The sequence below is a fragment of the Archocentrus centrarchus genome, chromosome 16 (assembly GCF_007364275.1).
Source record: "Archocentrus centrarchus isolate MPI-CPG fArcCen1 chromosome 16, fArcCen1, whole genome shotgun sequence".
Taxonomy (NCBI): domain Eukaryota; kingdom Metazoa; phylum Chordata; class Actinopteri; order Cichliformes; family Cichlidae; genus Archocentrus; species Archocentrus centrarchus.
Genome location: NC_044361.1, coordinates 516,110 through 540,613, shown reverse-complemented (window position 1 = coordinate 540,613; position 24,504 = coordinate 516,110). Strand labels below are relative to the sequence as shown.

Here is a 24,504-nt window from a genome sequence, read left to right as displayed (position 1 = left end):
CACGGTCCCGCTCATCCCTGTGTGAAAGCAGAAGTTCTTGAGGACTTCAGATTCAGACAGTTTCGTTGTTGAGTAACTGCAGGCTGGCCGTCTTTTGTCGACGTCTAGTCATGGTTGAAAAGCTGCGACGCAGCCTTCTTTTCAGCTCCAGGTACTTACTGAACACCACACAGACGTCTTTGTTCGATTTTGCAGCAAGAAACAAACGGATGTTCCACCCGAGTCACTTCTCGTCCCACTGAGCTGACCTGATCACACCAGGGCAGGCTTATGGAACAGCCTGCCGTGCTCAGATCACCCTGACATAAACGAGACTGCTGGATTTTTGTTTATATTAAAACAAACATATTAATACCAATACTGGTAATACTAGTGTTACCAATACTAGTACTACTACTTTGATATTGCGGGGAAGCCTGTCTGTTCACAGGCACTGAGTAACCAAACCTGTTTAAAAAGCAAAGATGCAGTTCATTCCTTCACTGCTACAACCTGATGGACACTCGGCCTCCGCCCTACGTGAGAACAGCATCGCCATCCGTCCGTCTTCAGTTCTGTTCTTGCCCGTCGTGAACGGGGAGATGACGTCAGGGTTTCACCCGTGTTTGCTGGGCTGTAGCTAAAAGACTGGATGTAGATTCGAGGTCTGAAAAGAAGCCAGAGAAGCTCTTTAATCTGCATCTTTCTAATGAGGGGCGACTCCTCTGGTTGTGTAGTAGTCTGGTTGAATAGAGGTCTGTGGGAAAATGGCTCTCGGCATTGTTGCTAGCCTATTAGCTTGCAGTGCCCCTCAGTTTCTCAGTGAGAGTCGCAGCTCGCTCATCACGTCCGGCCTCAAAGCACTCAGTTTCACACAGAACTTTGCTGAACCAGGGAGACCAGGGTGTCCATCTTCTCAGAGCTTTTTCTACTCGTGGCTTGTGATGATGGGAAAGAACAGAGATACCCCTAATGTGATCACCTCAGGCAGCTCAACACTCACCTGCTGCTCAAAGCTTTTGTTTTAGATGAGCAGCCAATCAGAAGGAAAAGGGGAGGCAGCCTTAAGGACAGAGGAGCTAAAATAGCTTGCTTCAGAGGATGAAGTGAGGAGCTGCACTGAGGTGAATAAGGATTATTTTGTTAATTGCAAAGCTACTCTGGTAGAATCCACAAATACAAATATGGATGTGGAGATATGCATAATAGGTTTCCTTAATTCATTTTTTATTTAATCATTTAAAGATGCAATAAAAGTTTCTCATCATAATAAATTCGGGTTAAGAGTCTTTGATGCATAATTACACTCCGCAGCTTCATCTCGAGATGCAAACAAAGAGCCATTTACACCCTCGTCTGACTCTCACTGTAAAGCATGATGCGCTGCTTCAGATCTCCTCTCTGACCAAACAGGAATGTGGAATGAGTTTTAATAACTGGATGCAAATATCATAATTAATCTCTTTTCTTATAATTGGTTTTCTGCCTCTTATCCTCATTACTATTCCAGCCAGGTGACAAACGTTTGCAATCAAAAAGTAAAAACCTCACTCTGACCAATAAATCCCCCCACCCCACTGCCAGGACTTCAAATCAAGGAATTAACCAGCATCATTCAGACATTGTTACGTGAGCCTCTTTGAGCTTTTCCCTTCAAAAAGGATCTGCATCTATTTCTCGAGCCGGAGGCGCCAGCGTCTCCTGAAGCACGAGGAGAGATGTTTTCCAGTCCCTATGAAATCTCTTCATTACTTGATTTTTATGTTTATGGCTGCTACATCTGCAGCTGCCTGCTTCACTACACTTGTAATCAGAGGACAGGCACACGTTTCTAATCTGTGTCGACTGCAAAGAACAAGGTGGATGTCTAACAAAGTGCCATCAGCTCTGCATACATCCAGCGTATGATTTTGCACACATATTTCCACAGAGCTGAAGCCGTGTTTGTTTCTGTGGTGCGCTTCAAGAGTAACTGTGTTGCCATGCCAACTCTCCCTCTCTCTCTCTCACACACACTTGCTCGCTCTCCCTGCTATTCTGTTTAACAGGATTCCAATGCAGAGCCTCGTACACCAATCAGAATAAAGCTCGTAGCAAATTTCTAACCAGTCCCTGAGCAGTTAACTGTTTGGTGCCCCAGCCAACTCTCCAGGCATCTGTCCTGCAGCATGATTGATAACAACCCTCAAGAGAAGAGACAGAGGCCTGCTGTCTTTAACAAATCTGCATCTGCACTCGTCCCACTGTTGGAAAAAACGCTTCCTTTCAGGGAAAAACTTCAGGATATGCAGCAGCGTGAACCCAAAGAGAAGGATTACTCACTCACATAAATAACGTGGATTAAAGTCGATTTGGGTGGTGTGGGTGGTAAAAAAGGGTGGCATATCAGAAGCAGCTGGAGGGGTAATTATTGGATTTATATTGGTCGATAATGCTGACATTTCAAAATACCACCATGAATGATTGATGAGCAACAAGCAGGAGGTGTGTTTGCTCATTTACCAAAATGAATGTGGAGACTCGGGGCTTCGTTATCAGTGACACATGCATTAAAACATGACACAACCAGAGAAACTGGGGAACATGTTGGAGTGTCACCTGGTGACTGATTTTTGTATTTTGAAACCATCAATAAAGACACTTCCATCATAAAGTGTCTGAAAATTCCCTAAGGTAGGACCCAAAATCCACAATATTCAATCAAAACCTGCCCTTGTTAGGTGTTCAAAGCTCCTCCTAATGATCTTTAACTTTGGAGAAGGCATGTGATCCCGAAAAGACGGCGGGTATAATTTCATGAAAAATGAAAATAAAGTGCATATTTTCATCAAAAATCAGAAAAGAATTGCACAAAACAGTCATAACAGCTGAGATTGAGCACAGAAAATGAAAACAGTGATAATCTGAGAGGCAGATCATGACATCCCTCAGGGGCTGACACCACACACACACACATCACTTTAAGTGCGCACCTCCTCTGACTCTCCTCCACATGCACTCACCATGCTGTCGTAGTGGATGAGCTCCAGCTCGTAGTCGGGCAGGATGTCGCTCCTGTTGTTCACCAGGTCCAGAGCCATCTGAGCGGAGGGCATGCACGCCTGACCGCCCGGCCAGCCTCCGCTCATGGGGAACAGCGCTCCGATGTACAGCTTCTTCTTGCCTGCGGACGGCCGTGGCCAGAGGAGGAGAAGGACTATGAGAGATGCCCGGAGGAGCACTGCATGGCCGCGGGCTGCGCGGTTTGCCCGCGGAGGGTTCGTGCACATTACCGGCATGGTTGAAGGTGAGCTGAACCGGAGCAGGGTGGCCCCGGTGCTGCAGAGGTCAGATTATTTAATGAACGAATGCCACAGATAGATTTGAAGTAAACTCAACACGTGTCCGGTTGCCTTGAAGTGTGTTTGGATTTCCGTTGCGCTCTGCAGAGACGCTGACAGCCACCTATTTACTTTCAATTGCAAGTGTTTGGTAGATCTAGTAAATAATTAATCCGCGTATGTTTGTGCATAATGCTTGTTGAATTATGCATGGCATGCTGGATATTTTCGGGACAAAGTCGTTTACTTTGCAGAGCCGGTGGCGATTATGTGAGACGCGGTCAAGTTTCAAACGAAGCTCAAACTGATTTCTGTGCAGTTCAACACAATTTTCGGAACCGAACTAACGCACACTTCCTGCTTGCAATCGATCAAGATTATTGGACAGCGCGTCCCTTAGCTACTTACGACTTTTACGCAATGAGGACGCACGAATGAGACGCCGGAGTCCGCGCAGAAGACGTCGAGCGGGTCGAATGAGCGTGAGCTTGGATCGGCGGCTGAAATTGATGGTAGAGGGCTGAAGCAGCGGAAACAGAGGGCTACATCTCTGATTCCTGAACGCAGCCGTATTCCAACAGAAACGTGTTGCCGCGGAAAAACAGCGGCGCCAGCGCTCTGCGACTGAGCCACTGCAGCACCGGCTGGCTGTGTGAGCGAGAGAGAGTGAGGAGAGCCGAGAGAGAGAGAGGAGGGAGAGTGAGCCAGCACGAGCTCCGGGGGGGGGGGGGGGGTCGTCTTCTCAAAGATTTTGGTAAATCTCACCTCAACACTGCACACAAAAAAGTCTTTCACATTTGGTCCAGTGCATTGTTTGGCTTCCGTCTCTTGCATATGAGCACCCATAATAAACATCCAATCAATGCATCAGCACAAATCGCTAAAGGCAGGTATGGAACAGGTACAGGAAGGGTTGGCTCGGCAACAGGATGATCAATATAAGGAGCAAACTCATGATGTATCAGTGTGTTCTCACAGTGAAAACACTAACTTGTTGCATTAGTTTGCAGTGAGGGCACATTTATTCTCACAATCTGACCCCACTCACCGCTTCATTACTTTTTATCCCAGCATCAAACTGAGTAATAAATGTCAAGGTTACATATAATTAATGCTCCAGCGTCCAGATTTAATGATGTAATGAACGATGTCTCATTGAATAATCTGCCTATTTTTTTGTCAATTAATGGATTTTTTATTAGTCTGTAAAAATGTCAAAGACTCCCATCGCAGCTCCCAGAAGGTGACACCATTTTATCGAACGAGCATCCGGTTTTATATCCCGAGATTAAGAAAAGCAGAAAACTTCTGGAAATGATGATGTTCAGTTTTTACAGCAGTGCTAACGTCCACTATCAGCCTCCTCCTTCTGCTCGAGGCTTCAGGGTACACAACAGTACCAAAGCCGTGAGAGCAGCAGCTACACAGCAACAAAGTTTATAACGTCACAACAGTCTGACTTTGGTATGACGTCATCACAGTAAAAATACACGGTATTTACGCTGTTCTGGGAAAGTCTCCGGGTACAGCAGCTGTTAATGCTGCAGAAATCAAACCGACTGATTTGCAGCTGGGCAGGAATCTGCACGTCAAAGTGCAGTTTGCCATCGATCAAGATGCTGCAAAGGGCGGACAAGGGCATCCACACAACCCAACACAACCACGATAAAAACTCATTAAAGGCTTTTTCTATTCCTGACATGAGGGATTTCCAGTGGGAGCCTCAGCTGGGAGACCTTCAGTGAAATGTAGGTGGGCCATGACAAGTCAGTCCCACCTAATAATAATGTTTACATTTGTCATCAAATATTTACATATGAAACAGGACTAATGAGACAAAACTAAAAATGCAGAGATTAGACGTTCTTATTTGTCTTAAGTAGATGGTGCTGTAGCTCTGAGGTGGCGCAGGTGGAGCTGTTTAAGAGATTCAGTCTCATTTCAGTGTGTTTATGAGCCCTAATTTCATGCATAACCGCACATGTTTCAGAGTGTGAGGACATGAGGGGATACTGTGTCCTCGCCCGGAGTTTAGAGGACTTTAGACTTATGGGGTGATGGATAAGAATATCCTCATCAGTGGTGATTCCAGGACATTTCCAAGGGTTTTCAAGGAAGATCAAAATGAAAAGACAACAAAGGAAATACTTCATCTTTGGCTTGTCATGATCAGATTGTGATTAAAGGCTTGGGTGGAAGATTTTCAGATTTCAAAATAGGTCATGGTAGTCTTAAGTTTGGGAATGGCTGAAAATACTGCAGGCAAAATTTCAGGCGTCCCCTCGATTAAATAACATGTTTGTGTGGTTAACAACAAGTGTCAGCGAGGCAGCAGCTCCATCGGTCTCAATGACCTTACAGAGCTACAATGGTGCCAGTTCACAAGTGAACAGGTGGAATTTCTTCCTTCCACATGAATCCGGTGCTGGCATTCAACAGTCCATCATTAGCCTTTTATAAGACATGAAGGTCAATAATTTGGAAAATGTTAAGGAAGGTTTTTAAGTTCAGTCACAGAAATCATCAAACACTGATGAAACTAGGTCTCCTGAGGACAGCTGGAGACTTCCTTCTGCCGCAGAGCTGAACTTCATTAGAGGTCCCAGCCTCAGAAATCAGCAGCTGAAAGCAGTTCAGATTAGAGTGAAACATGAGCTTTTCCCAGAATCCAGCATGTTTCTGAGTATCAGCCTCGATGCAGGAACTGGTGCAAAGAACCAAGAAGAAAAGCTTGAATGAAGAAAGATGAGGAATGGACACGAGACCGAAGGAAACCTGATTTTTGATCTGAATAGTTGATGTAATTGTGAGTCGTTTGTTTGCTGCTGTATTTGGGAGGTTCAGAGCAGGTGACTGCATGGTGCTGTGGTGGTGGTGCTGGGGGTGCTGGTGGCACTGTTTTAGTCAGAATTCAAGACAACACTGAACAGTGGGACCATCATCAGGAAAAAAAGACATCTTTTCCTCATTTGGTGAATTCAGCCAATCAGCATTCAGTAATGTCACCGGCATTGGCCTGTATGTTGTTGGCATTTGGAGGACTGCATGCAGGTAAATCTCTGTCACCGTACGACTCCTCTGTCTGCATAACCGAAAAGTAGAGCCTGAGCAATTTACCGGCAGGCCGATATTACTGACCTACGTTAGCTATCTGCCCGTCTCTCAGTATCGGCATTTATAACGGCCGATAAATGAACATTTAAAAAGCAAAGAGGAGCATTTCCATCATGTTACGAGTGCTGATGTTGCATCGTTTGTCCATGAGAGGAGACTCTAAATATTGTTTTTGCTTCCAGAATGATTGTCTGACAAAACCAGACATGTCAAGGAGTCATGGCAGGCTTTAGGAAGGCCGTTCACCTTCCTGCCATGTTACAGACTAGAAGAAATCACATGCATGTGCAGCCATAAGCAGGACATTCTTCAGGCCTTTGCTGTGAATTACAGCCTTTCAGAAGCTGTTGAAGCGGCTAAAACATGTTATAATTTCCACCTAAGAAAACCTGTGCTGCCTTGATGCCGTTTGACCTGCAAATCAATAACTCTGCGCTCGCCAGACTACCACACAAGCAATGTGCACCTCTGATCTGTGAGCACCTCTGCCAGCTCATATTTCATCTCTGCCTTCACTTCCTCAATCAAGTCTATAAAATGCTACTGAGGCTGCTTTAAAAATCAGCACTAAATGTGGCGAGCGGCATCAATCACGTCCGATCTCATTCGCCTTCATCGGGATCTGAGCAGCGCGGCGTAGCCGGTGTGGGTGAGAGGGAGGCTGGACGCGCTGCACACCTGCTGTTTGAACCCTCTGTTCACATTCAGCGCAGTCTGTCGGTATCTGACACACACAGACGCACACACACGCTCACACCTTTAGGATGGTAAACACACACTCTGAATCAGGCCTCAGCTGGTTCTTATTTGTGTCTCTTGAACATGAATGTTTCATCTTTGGGAGATTGTTTGATGGAGCTAAACGTTCACAGCTTGTTATCTAAACTAAAACCATTGTGATGGTGACGACACATTTACAGGCATTATCGGATTACTGACTTCACTCTTATTCCACTCTGCGGGCCTGTTTTTGCCTTTCTTCTGGAAGTGCTCTAATTGCAATATAATATTAGCGTTAGCTTTAGAAAATTACTCATTGCAGCAATTGAGAAGAAGGCCATTATTTCTCCAGGCCAAATTAAAATCTCTCTGTAGTTGGGCGATGGAATATGACTATTATATAACCCTGGTTCATTACCCAAATCTCATTATCAGGATCTCTGCATGTAGCAGAGAGCTATTCAGATCCAGCTGCTAACAAGCCCTCACAGGCTGACACGAGTGCAGTGATCATCTGCTGGCATTTGCCTTCCACTTCCACCTCCTCTTCCTCGCTGCCACCCGTGACCCATCCACCACACCATCAATTATTCAGCTGTGAACTTTATATGCTGCTTCACTCCATAAGCCTGCAGCCAACACAGGCGAGACGCGTCAGCGTCGGGCGGTGGGCTGCTAACAGCCCCCGTGGTGGCAAACGCCACACTGGGAGAAGACATCAGCTGAGGCTCAGCCTGAAAAAGCTGCATTGGAGTCATGAGTGCTGTAACATGTTGCTGAGCCGCTTTAATGAGGCGCCTTGTACTGTAAGAGTGTGTGTGTGTGTGTGTGTGCAGTTTGCACAGTGGGCATCCTTCAGAATAATGGCCTGTTTTTCTTCTGTAGACATGTTAGTGGAAAAATACCGTTTCCTTTTTAACAATAGACAAACGTTATTCTGGCACGAATCCAGATCAATGTGCTGAAAAATGTACGTGGGGGGGGGGGGGGGGGGGGTCTTCAGTTTCCCACCGAGCTGACAGGACGTATCTGCTGTGTTTGTCTCAGGTTTTCTTTTTGTATCGCAGGTGCAAAGTGAATCATTGGCCAGAATTATCTGAAAGAGCATGATTTATGGAAGCATGAATGTTGGCCAGTATGCTAGAAAAATGTAGTTCATCAGGCAGTAAAAAGACCAACTTAGATACAGAATCATCATTACATAATTTGTCCTGCAGCAGCTCTCACCACTCTGCAGCATCTCAGTTATTAGAGGAATCTATCTTCCCTGAGCATCAGGGCGGAGTGGATTCTGCTAAGAATAATAAATCCACTGCTTAACTGTAAAACTATTCCACTGGGACATAACTTTTGTGTATTTTTTATAAATATACATGTAAAAAAATCTAGAATATTTTCTGCTTCGCTGTCAGACCGTTTCCTCTGCCAAAATATTGCTGCTCATCTGCTTTGGAAATCCATTACTGCCATGTGCAGGTCTCAAACTGCCATTTCCATGAGGTGAGCAGTAGGGCACTAGAGGTAAATTATATTTTTAATGCTCAGCTTCACTTTTTAGGGCAGCCCTGAATCTCACAGCAGCTGCAGGGACGTCCAAAAACCCTCCTTCACATTTATTTTGAATTTAGTCAAAAATATTTCAATTCGAATGAGAATACGAACTTCACGATTGCATACAGATGCTCAATCTATAAGAACTGTCCTAAATATTTGTTTCCCATTAAAGGCAGAGGCCTCTCAGAATCAGCTCATGTTATATATAAACTTTAGTATATTCAATGAAGTCATGCAAAATTCAAGTTGCAGGCCGTCAAAGTACGGGTCGAAATTTTGGTAATTTACATTATTTTCTGCAGCATTTTTGAGCCCACGGCATTTTCAGGGTGGAAAAATCCATTTCAGCAACTATCACACACCCACAATCTAAAAAAGTCTCACAATGCAAAAAAAAATCTCTTTGGTTCAGCATGATTTTTTTCTATAACCAACTTTGGCATCAGTATCACGGCATCTATGATCTTGGGATATATCATCAATTTAATAACAAAGCTGAACTCATGTAATGTCTGTGACACCCTCAGGAGGAACCTTCATATGATCCTGTAGGACAGCCGGCTGATCAAAGACAGTCACAGCGAATGAAAGCCCTCCTGTTGACCCACATTTTGATACCACAGTTCATCCTCCAGCCGTCATTCCTTCTGTGCCACAATCGTTTCTAATGTAGTCCTAGTTTAAAGTATCACATTGATGTAACAACTTTATGTTCTGCTTTTCTGAACTCAGAAGATCCCAGAATCAGGACGCTCTTTTGCTACAAATGTGTTTTTCATCCCTGAAGATTTAATATGTCTCCTGTACTTATGAAGTTATGAGGGATCAAAAATGCTGGAAAATTTACCCCCCCCCCCCCCCCCCCCCCCCCCCCCCCCCCACACACACACACACACACACACACACACACACTGAGGGCCTCTAACTCAGAAAGCATTAATGAATTTAAATAAATTTACTTTATTAAATCTAATTTATGGTACCAAAAAGGTGATTCTGAGAGGGTCACATTTCATCCCCTTAGAATTATAAGGTTCTATCTGCATTCTGACCAGTTTTGAGATACTAAATAATAGAACCTTATAATACCAAGTTAAAGCTTGATTTTGCAGATAGAACCTTTTTGTTTTGTGAATAAAATGGCCAAAGTTGTATATAATTGAAATAAATCTCTTACATATTGTTGATTTAGCAGTCAACAAATAAGAATATGACGATAAGTCAATTTCGTCAAAAATGTCAGATAAAACCTTATAATTCTAAAGGGACGATTTCTCTGATTTGCGACCTCCAACAGAAGAAGAAAAAGAAGAAGAAGAAGGTGAAGGCTGATTTTTCCTGAGTCTGCAAACAACAGAGCTTCTCCTCACGTTACGATAACCGAAGTCTCCAGCACGTTCTTTGGGCAGTTATTATTTTAAGCCCCCATACAGTATAATGAATATGGATCAGCCATGTTTGAAATTTCTGCTGTCACAGAAATGTGTCACCATTTAATTCCAACAGAAAGGCCTAAAACGTTTCCTGACATGAACCAAAATACGGTTCAAAAGCCTTTTTTTCCCTGAAAGTGAGTTTTTACTGTTCCTGAGCAAAGCTGAGTGACATCACAGCTTCACTAATGACTCAGTCCAGAGTTCAGTCACAATCAATCAAAGCTCTGAACAAACGGCGTGCTATCATTTACATCCTGGCTACAGTGAGCCGTTACTACGATAATGAGCAGAGACCAATGCCTGCCAGCACATATTTGAAACTTTCATGAGCCTGTGTGTGTGTGTGTGTGTGTGTGTGTGTGTGTGTGTGTGCGCCACTGCAACAACATGATTAAGTCTCACACTGTTGATTGGCTCTTTGGAGGTAGGCTGAGATCTTTGCAGTTATCCCACAGATTTCTACTCGTGATTCTCGTGTCAGTGTCTCTTATTATCTCTCTGCTCAGCAGTGTTTGACTTTCAAGAGTCCCCATAAACTTTCAGTGGGGTTGATGTGATAAGAATGTGGAGGAAAGTCCACGACGGTCCCCGGTCTTTGCTCTTTGGGTCTTTAAAGTTACCCTGCTGCAGTACAAATCCTCAAACCAGAGAGTGAAGGATGTCTCTCTGTCAGGGTGGAGCCACTCGTTTCATTATGGGATTGTTCTTGCTCTCCTCTCAGGCTCCTTATTTCAGTTACTGCCACTAGTCTGTAAGCAGGATTCATCAGTAAACTGGACTTTTTCCATCATCCAGTATGAAGTGCTGATATCTTCGGTCTTGTTTCCCCTCCTGAGAGGTGGAGTTGAGACGCTCCTCATCCTCTGAGACCACGAACAGATAGCTTGCTTCAACTCTTGTGTTCTTTATTTAGTAAATTCTGTGTCTGTGATGAACCTGCTTTCCCGTCTCACAGTCACAAAGCTTGATGTATCTGATTCAGAGGGTTTCTGGCCCCTTCAGAGACCTTTGGCTCTGAGAACGCTCCACTTTGAATAATAACAACTCCAACTCCTCTTTTACTGCCATCTTTCCCACTATCACTGTGCTGCTTATTCAGCAATGTTCTCCTGGAAAACATTTCTAACAGGTGAACAACGGCTTCAGGTTGAATCAACTGAAGACTTAGTGGAGTCGATCAGATTTACTGGAGTGTAACGCAGAACACTTAAAATGTCCTCGCATTTTAGGGGCTTATGACAGGTTTTTTTAAGGCTGTCCCACACTTTGGGACCACACGTACTATGAAGTGCTAATAGTTTGTTATCATGTGCTGGGAAAAAGTTTGTGTAGGTAACAAATCCTCAAAAAAACCTGCAATGAAGTCATTCTGTTACCAAGTCTGAGCTCATCTAAACCATCCATCAGCTACTGAAGTTTGTTTGCTTTAATTAAGCTGCAGCTAATTATGAGTCAGTCCCATTTGCACCGTCCTGATACAATAAGCACTCCTTATTATGAACATTGTCTCCAACAAATTGCACTTTTTGTTCATGTTTGTGCAGTATCCTCTAATAACTACATGTATTTTTGCCAAACAAGTTTAATACAAATATCATAATCATCAATGATCAAAAGATATGCACATCCAAAGAAAGGGCGATGGTGACTTTTATCTGGCACACCTGCAGCAGGTCATCCTGTTGATGCTTAAAGACCAACGTGACGCTGGACGGGAGCAGCTGGTTTTTCTTTTCCATTGGTAAAGATTTGTGTTTTCAGCAGGAGCAAATTAGCTCAGAGCCAAGTGCTGAAGACGGAGTCGAAAAGTCAGACATGATCAGGGGCTGAAGCCTTTTGTTGGTTTTCAAAAGATAAATAGAAACAAGCCTGCCGCCATCATGTTTCATAGCAAAAAAAGATTCATTAAGATTACTGTGCCCCCATTTTTGCTACTTTTCTTGCATTTGTGCATATGGTTGTTAAACTGTCATCAGAGAACAACAGAAACGAGATGCAGTCCTACTTTGCGCGCGCGCGCACTCACACACACACACACACACACACACACACACACACACACACACACACACACAGCTGAGCAGACTCAGACAGGAGCAGGGTATTAACCTTTCTCCCGCTGAGGAGGCAGTAAGTGGGCGGTGATGGCACATGGAGTGGAGACAGAGAGCAGAGCTGGAAGGAGGTCAGTGCTGAGACAGTGGATGGAAATTTCTATTTGAGGAAACAGACTTCTCTGTTGCTTTGCTAATTATGTGTTTGTTGAGTCTGTCTGTGACATTCGGAAAGTTTTTACCAGCAACTTATAGGATTACCTGCATAAAACTGCAAGTTCAGTGTTGCATATCCTGTTTGTGGGTATGAAGATTATGTGTATATGCAGCCTTAAATGTTTCTGTCACAGACTGTATAAATCCTATGGCAGTGATTCCCAATTAGAGGTACAAGTACCCCAGGGATTCCACAGACAGATTAGTTTAACTAAAATATATATAAAACTGATTTTACAGTTGAATTTAAGAATGAAGTGGACCTGAACAGGTTTGTGCAGAAAAGAGTTAACTAGCTCACTAAAACAACAGCTGACAGTCAAACTTGTTAGATAAACGTGAGGAAGTTTGATAATGATGTGCATAAGCAGTTCAAAATGTTAGCAAACAGTATGAATGAACAAATAATAAGCATGAGAAATAGCTGAAATTATGGATCAAAGGTTTACTAAATGTATCACTACCTCTTAAAAGTCTTAGAACTAAAAGTATGAATAAAAATGTTTGTTCAATATATAAAGCCTAGCTGAAATTATGAAGGTATGGATAGTAATTTTAGATGATTGACTAAAATAATCAACAAAAAGTTAAAAATTGTATTTGCTAAATAAATAAATAATTACCTGAGTATTAAACAAAGCTTGGAAATTGTATCCATCCATCCATGGTAAATGGACTTATTCTTATATGGCACTTTTCTACTCAAAGCGCTTTATACAACACGTTTGTATTTACCCATTCATGCATACATTCATACAAGCCAGGAATTGATCCACCAGCCAAAGCCATCCATCCATCAATTTTCTTCCACTTATCCGGGGTCGGGCCACGGGGGAAGCAGCCTAAGCAGAGAAGCCCAGACCTCCCTCTCCCCCAGTCACCTCCTCCAGCTCGTCTGGGGGGAACCCCAAGGAGTTCCCAGGCCAGCCAAGAGATATAATCTCTGCAGTGTGTCCTTCCAGGCATGACCAGGTGGGACATGCCCGGAACACCTCACCCAAGAGGCACCCAGGAGGCACCCTAGTCAGATGCCCGAACCACCTCAACTGCCTCCTTTCGATGTGGAGGAGCAGCAGCTCTACTTTGAGCCCCTCCCAAATGGCTGCACTCCTCACCCTAACTCTAAGGGAGAGGTCAGCCATCCTTCAGAGGAAGCTCATTTCCACCGCCTTTATCCATGATCTCGTACTTTCAGTCACTACCCAAAGCTCATGACCACAGGTGAGGGCAGGAACGTAGACTGACTGGTAAATCTGGAGAACTGGAGAACTGGTGCCAGGAGAACCACCTCCTGCTCAACGTCAGCAAAACAAAGGAACTGATCGTGGACTTCAGCAGGAAGCAGCAGAGGGACTACCATCCACTTGTCATCAGTGGTGCTGAGGTGGAAAGAGTGGACACCTTCAAATACCTGGGAGTGACCATCTCACAGGACCTGTCCTGGACTCATCACATAAACATCACTGTGAAGAAGGCCAGACAGCGTCTCTACCTCCTCAGGCAGCTGAGAGACTTCAAGCTCCCACTCAAGGTGCTCAGGAACTTTTACACCTGCACCATCGAGAGCATCATGCGTGGGAGCATCACCACCTGGATGGGAAACTGCACCAAGCAGGACTTCATGGCCCTAAAAAGGGTGGTTCGTTCAGCTGAACGGACCATCAGAACCACCCTCCCCAACCTGCAGGACATTTACACCAAGCAGTGCAGGCTGAGGGCCATGAAGATCCTAAAACAGCCCAGCCACCCCGGACACTCTCTCTTCTCCCTGCTCCCATCAGGCCGGCGTTACCGCTGCCTGAGGACTAAGACTGAAAGGTTGAAGAAGAGTTTTTACCCACAAGCCATCCGTCTGCTCAACTCTGAGCCCTAACTGGACCATTATTGCACAATGTAAATATTATAATTTATAAAAGTGTGTATAGTGTATAGTATATAGAGTATAGTGTATAGTGTGAATTACTTTTTTTTTTATTTTTATTCTTCTTATTTATATGTGTGTGTATATAAGGTTGCAGGTACAAAATACATTTCACTGTGCATTGTACTGTGTATAACTGTGCATGTGACAAATAAACACTATCTTATCTCTTATCTTATCTTAAATCAACAGCTTTGTTTTCACACTCAGATCCCTGTTCACCACGACAGGCCAGTGGAGCATCCGCATCCCTGCAGATGCAGCCCCCATCCATCTGTCAGTCTCCCGGTCCCTTCTCCCATCACTCGTGAATAAAACCCCGAGATACCTGAACTCCTCCACCTGAGGAAGCAACTCGTCCCTGAGCCGGAGTGGGCACTCCACCCTTTTATGGCTGAGGACTAGGGCTGCAACTAAATCTGTCAATTATTTTTAATCGATTAGTCGATTAGTCAACAATTATTTCAATCTTACCTCACCTGTTCAAGCCTGCCTATGTTGTGCGAAATTCTGTTCCCCCATCAAAATCTGTTCCTCCTGTTTGGGGAGAGCGCAGTCAGAGAGGCAGATCTGACAGTCTTCACGGTGCTTCTGATCAATTTTTCAGTAAAAGTCTTTTACAGTGTTTATTCCTCTACTCAAGAACAACAACTCCTGTGAATATGAAAACATTTGCTCTTTATTTGCCAAAGTTACACGGGGGGAACCAAATATTTCAGCCATCCAAAATATTGTGTTCCCCCTCCATGACATGGGAACAAATTAATTTACCAGCAAGTCTTTTACGGTGTCGTTTTACGGAGAAATCGATCAGAAGTGCCGTGAAGACAGTCGGATCTGCCTCTCTGGCTGCAGTTCGTGCTCCTGACACAGGGGGAACAGATTTTCACAGGGGAACAGAATTTCGCACAACACCGGCGTTTTAAACGCTCAGTCTGATTTCAGCTTTATTTTAGTTTGACAGTCCGTCTCTATTTTCTTTCATTTTCTCCACCCTCCTCTCTGTACCACCATCGTTATGTTGTTTGTGTTACTTTCTTCTTCGTTAGTACTGTTTTTTTTGGCAGACAATGGAGGCAATACTGCCCCCATATCTTCCTGTAGTGTATTGCAATTTAAAAAAATCACAATAAGCGGAACAAAATAGATGGATGGGTTTAAAAATATGACGCTTCAATGATGAAATTCCATGTCTGCAAATTTTTGTTGTTGACGTCATCGATTACATTGATGAATCTTTGCAGCCCTACTGAGAACCACGGCCTCAGATTTAGAGGTGCTAATTATCATGCCAGCCGCATCACACTCAGCTGCAAACCATTCCACTGCTAGCTGGAGGCCACCACCTGATGAAGCCAATAGGACCGCATCATCCCAAAAAAGCAGGGATGAGATTCCGCCACGTGGCTACGCCTTGAAATTCTGTCCATAAAAATTATGAACACAATCTGTGACAAAGGGCAGCCCTGACGAAGTCCAAAGCCCACAGGAAAGGAGTCCGACTTATTGCCGGCAATACAGACCAAGCTCTCACTGCGGTTGTACAGGGACTGAATGGCCCGCAACAACAGACCAGACACCCCATAATCCTGCAGCACCTCCCACAGGATACCCCAAGGACACGGTCGAATGCCTTCTCCAAGTCCACAAAACACATGTAGATTGGATGGGCAAACTCCCATGCACACTCAAATATTGTTGAAAGGATAAAGAGCTGGTCCAGCGTTCCACAACCAGGACAAAAACCACATTGTTCCTCTTGAATCCAAGGTTCGACTAACGGGCGGACCCTCCTTTTCCAGCACTCTGGCACAGACCTTACCGGGGAGGCTGAGGAGTGTGATCCCCCAATAGTTGGAGCACACCCTCCAGTCTCCCTTCTTGAAGATGGGGACCACCACCCCGGTCTGCCAATCCGGTGGCACTGCCCCAGATCTCCACGCGATGTTGCAGAGGCAACCAAGACAGCCCTACAACATCCAGAGCCTTCAGGAACTCAGGGCGAATCTCGTCCATCCCAGGGGCCCTGCCACCAAGGAGTTGTTTAACCACCTCAGTGACCTCACCCCCCAGTGATGGGTGAGTCATCCCCCTTGTCCCCAGACTCTGCTTCCACTACAGAAGGCATGTCAATGGGATTAAGGAGGTCCTTGAAGTATTCCTTCCACCGCCTAACTATAGCCTCAGTTGAAGTCAGTAGCACCCCTGCCGCGCTATAAACTGTTCAAACGTGGTGTTTGTTATGGACAAACTGTGGTTTGCACAGAAGTTCAATAACAAAACACCATTTGGGTTCAGATCGGGCAGGCCGTTCCTCCCAATCACGCTCCTCCAAGTTTCACTGTCATTGCCCAGGTGAGCATTGAAGTCTCCCAGTAGGACCATGGAGTCACTAGATGGAGCACCCTCAAGCACCCACCCCAGTGACTCCAAGAAGGGTGGGTACTCTGAACTGTCATTTGGCGCATAAGCGCAAACAACAGTCAGGACCCGTTCCCGGGCCGAAGGCACAGGGAAGCAACCCTCAGGAAAACCGGTAACAACTCCAGAAAGCTGGAGAACTGCTGCTCAAGAGCACCAAAGAACATCAGGAAAGTCTGTCTCCTTCGAAACAAAATATAAAGCAATTAGGGGTGGCTCAAGACTTTTGCACAGTACTGTAACTTTCAAATATGATCATAGATATGATCCAGTGACTGTTTATGGTGTATGATTCGAACATGAGAGGTGGTGTTGATGGAGACAGGTCTGACAGGTCTTTGGGAGACATCAGAGCCTGAAAACGTGGCCAGTTCCTAGTGTGGTGACATAACTGTGCGAGAGGGCGAAGCTTCCTGCAGTACGAACTAATGTATTCATGTTTCTGGCCCGGGATCAGATGAAGTGGCTCTTCTTGTAGATGTGTTGACCCTTTATTGTACCAGTGAAGGCTGACTCAGCACATTAGTTTATTTTCAGAAAACGACCTGCTGCACAGTTTTAACCTCACAGCAGCAGAACTACTGTGTTCCACTAATGCTGCAGGTAGTATTGGGGCGGGGGGGGCGGGGGGGGGGGGGCACATAATAATATAACATCCTCTAATATCCTGTGCCTTTTCAAAAAAAAAGCTCATCTTCAGAGAAGGCATAGCAAAAAAGATTAGCAGCAAACTAATAAGAATATAATTTCCATTAAATCATGTGGATGAGCTGAAAATGCTAATGGGCAAATGAAACCGTCCTCAAAGTCATAAATGAGGAATTTACTCAGAACCTTTCCTCATGTAATTGGCTTGTTAGAGACGCCTGTGAGCTGCAGTGTGTGTTTTCTGATCGACGATGAAAACTGCTCAACTTATGTTTACTGCTTCAACTGTGAGCTTGTTTATCACAGAAGTGTAGATATAAAGATATATATAATATGGACAAGCTGTTCAAAGTTGTTCATGCCCTCCAGTCATATTCTCCCAGCTGGTGTGGGGATTTAAACCGGCAGTGCTTCAGGCCACTGCTGCCCCACATGGAGACACGCCCGAGTTGGGGTTCTCTCACAGATCACTGCTGCCCTCTTGTGGTGAAAAAGACACACTGCAGCCTTTTGTAAACCCTTTAAAAGAACTGACATGAGATCAAAGATGGTCTGTTCATGCATTATCTAATGATCTGAGAGCTCCTCTTTCTAAACTAAAAATCAAATGAAGTAATTTAGACAAAGTTCTGAGTTTTTGGTGTGATTTATATCTGTAAAATTAATTTCTGCCCAAGTACCAAAGCAGCTCTATGTTTTAATCTGTTGGCAGCCTGCCTTTTAGAGCAAACAGATGACTGAAACAATCTTTCAAAAGTTGATACAAGTCTAAATTTGCATGTTTGTCCCTTTGGAAACAGTAATTTGAAAAATCTCATAACCTACTTGAACCACTGGATACATTTCAGAGGTTTTAATCTTGATTTGCTTGTCACTGAGGCAAATGAATAACTCTTCTTCAGAGTTGCTTTGTGTCAAGTAAAATTACTGCTACATGTTGCTTTGATGATGCGATTGACAGATTAGCCTTTGACAGCACGGTTCAGACATTTAACATTCATCCACATGTGTCACTGTGGCAGGCAAGGCAGAGGACCCCAATGCAGGACTCAGGAGGCGAGAATCAAACTTTAGCTTCAGCTTTAGTTGCTTGAACAAAGCATGTAACAGAGCTGATCAGGTGCCAGCAACATAGAGCACTAGCTCACATAAAACTTGAGTTGTGTTAACTGAGCATGAGCGCGCACACAGCAGGCACAATCAGAAACAAGGACACGACAACAAGCAGGGAGACTCAGGACTTAAATACAAGAGGGCTGATGAGGGAAGTGGACAAATCTGGGAAACACAGGTGAACAACATAAAACTAATGATGCAACAGAAGTAAAACAGAACACAACACACGTGGAACAGAAGACTGTCAAAATAAAACAGGAAACAACTAGACAGAGACAGGAACGTGGACCTGACATACCACACTGGGAAAAACCAAAACAACCTAGAACGGAAACAAAGGATCACAATTCAAAACTAAATATGAATAAGAACGCTGGGTCAAAGGACCGAGGACCATGACATAAATATTCTATAAATTTGCTCCTTCGGGGCGCCCGGGTGGCCTAGTGGTGAAGCTGGCGACCACATACATATGCCGCGTTGCGGTGCAGGCGGCGTGGGTTTGAGTCCTGGCCTGTCGCCAATTTGCCCGCGTGTCTTCCCCTGTCTTTCCCCCATTTCCTGTCTCCACTGTCAATACAAGCCGCTGTGGCCAAAAATGCAAAATAAATAAATTTGCTCCTTTAGCCTTGGCTCAGCTGGAACACCCTATCACTAATTTTATTATTATAGTTTACAGGCTAACACAATGAGGAATATAACCACTTATGGTCACACCAGCAGCTAATGTTAATGTGATGCACATGTCTCTGGACGGGTTCAAACCCAGAGCCTTCTTGCTGCCAGTTCACCGCCGGGCTGCACAGCTACTCATTTGTAAGGTTAGTTATTCAGTGTTGTCTGTAGGGGCTGGAATAATTTATGTGATGTTTTTTGTTTACTCTCACCAAGCACTCAAAGCACTTTTTACACTCCACAGACTCATTTTAATGCTCACGCACACACGCAAACCCAGATGGATGCATCAGGGGGTATTTGGGGTTCAGAGTCTGGCCAAAGGACACTTCAATATATAACCGCTTATAACCGCACCATGTCTTCTTCTGTGGTGGTTTGTACCCGATCAACCAATGAATTTGTAGTTCATTGGTTGATCGGGTTATAAATGTCCAATAAACCCCCTGAACAGTCATTTTTGAGGGCTATAAGTGGTATATAAGGTATTATTTGTCCTTCTACGCCCCACAGCACTGTTATTAAAAAATTATTAAAAAGCAGAAAAAGTCATTTCAGACTTCCAAAGTCAACTTCTTCACACTAACATGTATGATTTTATTCCAACAAATCACTGTAAGTGCTATTATTGCACAGTGGAAGCACTGAGGAAACACAGCAACTCGGCCACCAAGTGGGAAACCACAGACTGTTTCTGGGGGGGTAGGGGGTGTCGCTGAGCACTGAGACTGCAGAGGAACATTAACATCAGCGCACAGACCGTGCACCGGGAGCTTCACGGTTGAGCTGCTCCTGCAGATGCGATGAGGTGGTCCAGCACTTCTAAATGTTGCTAGGCTTCATGTTTTGTGTTGGTTGTGCATTATTGTGCTCCTGATTGTTACTGTAATACCTCCTGGTTTGTTATTCTTGATAAGGATAAATCTCTAGTCTCGAGGACTCCTTTCTCTTTGTTGCTCAGTGTTGTTAGAATTCAAACTGTCCTTTCTCTGTGTGGTCCTGAAAAACGAGTTCATCCATTTGTTACTTCTAGGCTGAAATTCCTTATTGTCAGGCTGCTTCCTTCAGCCGATCCAAAACGCCAGTGAGATTTCTCCCTAAAAATCCTAAACTGAATGTAAAATCCTTCTTACACAGTCCTGAATGATCAGGTCCCATCTTATCTTAAAGACCTCACAGTACCGTACTATCCCTGTAGGGATTTCACTGTCAGACTGACCCTGAACCATCCCTCATAGTACACTCCAGATTAAGTAATAAGTTGGAATTTCCAAGTTCCCAGTTGGAATTTTCAACTGGAACAGCCACTCAGCTCAGATTTCCAACTTGGAAAGCCAACCCCGAGTTAACAATCCATGACGGCGGCAGTGAACAGCTACTCTGTGCTGCCGCTGTCGTGTTTCTGATTTGCTGAATAAATGTTGCACAGACCGCTGATCGGACGCTGCAGCGCTGCTTTAAGTATTCTGCTGCATTGATACATGAATGGCTCTTTCTTACTGAGAAGCAAAACAAATCCTGGTTTTCCGAGTTTATTACTGGAATGCATTCAATTCAGGAGTTACAACTTTGGAGGAACTGATGTTATGGACTCAGACTGCTGGAGGACCTTCTCTACTCCCCACTCATTTCCATTTACTCCAGGGTTCCAGCCAGCGGCTCATCGCCCGGCGCTGCGCCACGCTGAGGTCGTCTTGTGCCGGGCTGAGAATTTCACCGTTTGGCTATCAGAACTCTTCTGTCACTGCAATTAGCAAGTGGGCGCACATCCTGCACACTCCGAGCACGCCACCCCATCGCTGATACCAGACTCTGATTCCCCCTCTGGGGGAAGTAGAGGAAAAAGGAAAATCCCAGGAGCTTGTGTTGTTTCTTGTCTTCATAGACTCACAAGGATAACACACTGACGTGTTCTTAACAAATGTTTATTAACAATAGCTGCAGGTAAACGTGCATCTTATTTTCAGAGCATCATAACACAGACTAGAAGGATCCACACTCCCTATTGTCATCAGGTCACATGGTCCAATCAGATTCAGGTGCCTTCAATGACCCGTAGGACCAACTATTATCACAGAATATTACATTCATAATATTATCCAACTGTTCACCGTCACTGACTTAGCAAGCTGGCATTGCATTTAGCATTAGCTAATTAACATTATCTTGCTAATCTAATTAGCCCCCAACCCCCCCAGGATACACGCATGCTGGGCTGAATTTTTTTTCTGACTAGAACCCTGAACTCTATTTGCAGTTTGTGCTTTGTTTTTTCTTTGTCTCCATCCCTCCTCATTTCTCTCTTTTTTATCCTCTCACCTCTTGGCCAGTCGTGGTTCATTGAACCTGCTTCTGCTTAAGTTCTTCCTTCACACTGTCTCCAGTCATTTGATGATTGGGGCTCTGCAGACTTTTTACAATATAAAGTGTCTTGAGGTGACTGATGTTTGCTGTACAACATAAATCAAACTGAAAAGATCTGAATTTAATTTATTTGGTATTTTTCCTCCAATCTCATTGTACATCCTGTATAATGACAATAAAGGCATTCTATTCTATTTCATCTCTTAACAACCACAAGGTCACTGGATACCCGGCACATTTTCAGATACTGGAAGCTAAAATGTTACACCTGCATTTTGGGCATACAGCTCTTCTGTTGTAAGCGTTTCCTTCTGGAAATGCCAACAGGCAAAAATTCCATAAAAAAGTGGTGGATGGGAGTGATCCTCAAACTGTGGCCCAGAGCCACAGCAGGTAGGGCAACAACCAGTGGGGAAAAAGTGAAAACAGGTTGCATGAATATGATTTTTAAGGGACAACAAATTGTGTTTATTGATTCTTTAATGCCAGTGTTTAAATTTGGCTTCTGAAGCAGACTCACTGGCCTTAACCTAACCCTGTAACCCCGGACAGGCCAAGCCGGCACAGGTTAACCGGTTTCAAACACTAAATCAGGACACAGTAAGAAGTTCTTACCTGTGTAGTTTCTGTCGTCTGTGGCAGGCAAATAGAAAAAGGACAAAAGAAGAGTCAGTTAAAAATATTCAGGTAACACAGTCAGTGCCAGTAAACAGAGTGAGAAAAACATTCAGTTTGTTCAATTTCACAAAAGCTCGAAGTTCAGACTACTTTACTCCACCAGGGGGCAGCAGTGCAGCACCATAGTAATCCTGTGAAATGCTCTGGGGGGGGTGGGGGGCAGCTGAGCAGTGACGCCTGGCAGGAAGTCCCTATTATGTAACAGTATGAACAACACATCCCATATAAACACCTCACACCTCATTTAGTCTCATTCCACTTTCAGTCCATCTGAGGTCGCTCCACATGCAGGTCAGCATTCCCACACTTTCAGGGTTACACAATAAGGGGCCTACTTTCCAACGGTGCTCATAATTCCTCCTTCATCTCTTTAATACTACCATTCCCATAGCAACTTTACTGGTTGCCATGCCAACTCCTCTGATAACCAGTTGGCATCTCGTTTCCTTCACTCGTTTGTTTCATGTATGTGTGTGTTTTTTTCCTAAACCCTCATTTATTTGCACTAATTTGAACAAATCTTTTCCGACAGCGGACGCGCCATCTGTTGTAACTGAGAACACTGATGGGCGTCAGTGACATCACTAATGCCCACTCAGGCTCTTCACCGCTTATTCCCGAGTGCTGTTTCATGTACAGGACGTCATTTGCTTTACCTGCCGTGCCAACGGTGCAGACGACCCTCTGTGATTGGCCGGATCAGTTACTGCCAAGCAACAGCGCTCCACCGTTGGGAGAGCAGGTGTTTGTAATTATCCGTCATCCTTAAAGCCTAACGTTCCTATTTTTGTGAGGCAGACTCTGAAACCTGAGTGAGCAGGGATAAAATACCGGGCTGCAGCTACTCTGACACTCGGGAGGACTTACAGCATCCGTGTCCTCACCCCCCAGGCCACAGTATATATATCTGCATATAAGCTCTGGAAAAAATCCACCTGGCTCCCTCAAAATCAGCAGATTTCTTTGGTACAATACCTTTAGTATATTTAATGAATCTCCCAGCTATGGTTCAGAGGGAATAATTCAGAAGGAATCATGGATAAAAGATGTGGGAGGAATCACAAAATCAGCTCAGAGCTGAGCCTGGTATCAAAATGTAGGTAAAAAGGAGAGCTTTCATATGCTCCAACTATCCCACATGGTGATGAGAGCCTTGAAAGTTTCCTCAAAAATGCACTTTTTTAGTTTTTCTGCAGTAAACGATCAGGAAACAGATCAGCATCCAGGGTTCCTCTGCATCACAAAGCTCATCCCATCATCAGCGTTGGTCATAGAAAAAACTGTGCTGAAAATAACTACACCCATTTTGGAGTGGGTGTAAAATTGATTTGGTTGCAGTTTTGACAGAGCGTACATTTGTTTCTCAGCCCTAAAAATATTGTGCAGCTGTCTTTTGTACTCATGAAGTTAAGAGGGATCAAAGATGCTGGAAAAATAGAAGCACCAGATTTCCACCCACCCTGTGGACTTCGATCAGGTGGGAGGTACTATTTCATAGACTGTCCCAGGAATCCAGCTCTGAAAGTGGCCCATTGGTTTATGATCACACTAATATACATATAAGCTTGTTGGACAGTGCAGGCTTTGACAGTTGACTAACAGACATTTACTGCCCCGGTGACGATGGTAAGAAGTGGGCTAATATTAGCCAGTTTATCAGTATCACCATTTAAAACAGTCAAAAAATGAAAAAAAAAACACCCTTCAACCGCGTTACAAGTGTTGGTGTTGCATTGTTTGTCCACCAGAGGGCACTCTGTAGCTTCACTGTTGGCAGCAACACAGAAACAGCTGATCTGCAGTTGCATAAATAAACAATTACACATAATCATTTATGTTTTGTGTGGCTGAAAGAAGAGAAAATTTCTGAAATACTTATTTTTTAAATCAGTATCGCACATTTTTCTACAAGCTTTCTTACATTTTAATGTTTAAGATCAGATATTGTCTCATCTCATTATTTTGCATAATGGCCCTAATTTGCATATATAGGTCAAGTGTAGTAAAACACCTGAATGTATAGCAGCTGTTGTACAGTCACTCAGAGACAGAAGCCCCTCTGTGGCGGTCCGCCCATTCTGAGTGAGACGCTTTGCTTTGGTGCTTATTCGGTTGGTTTTGGGGTTTAAAAGTTTCAAAATCTTGTGACTAAGTTTAAAACATGAGGCATAATTATGGCTGCTGTGAGGAAGGAGGAGGCCTGGCAGACAAGTTAAGGATTTAGCCTGTAATTAGCTTTACAAAGAACCTCAGTGGACGAGCCCGTGTCTGATTTTACAATTGCAACA

General features: G+C 44.2%; 1 protein-coding gene across 2 annotated transcripts in view; it reads right to left on the bottom strand.

Annotated features, from left to right (window-relative positions):
- Nucleotides 1–24,504, bottom strand: part of gabbr1a (gamma-aminobutyric acid (GABA) B receptor, 1a) — a 129,929-nt gene that overhangs the window by 76,331 nt on the left and 29,094 nt on the right. For both annotated transcript variants that reach the window (XM_030749485.1, XM_030749486.1), the window contains 2 exons: nt 22,154–22,171; nt 2,982–3,142 (listed from right to left, as the gene is read on the bottom strand). In XM_030749485.1, the coding sequence (XP_030605345.1) occupies nt 2,982–3,142; nt 22,154–22,171 (179 nt within the window). The remainder of the gene's footprint in view (nt 1–2,981; nt 3,143–22,153; nt 22,172–24,504) is intronic.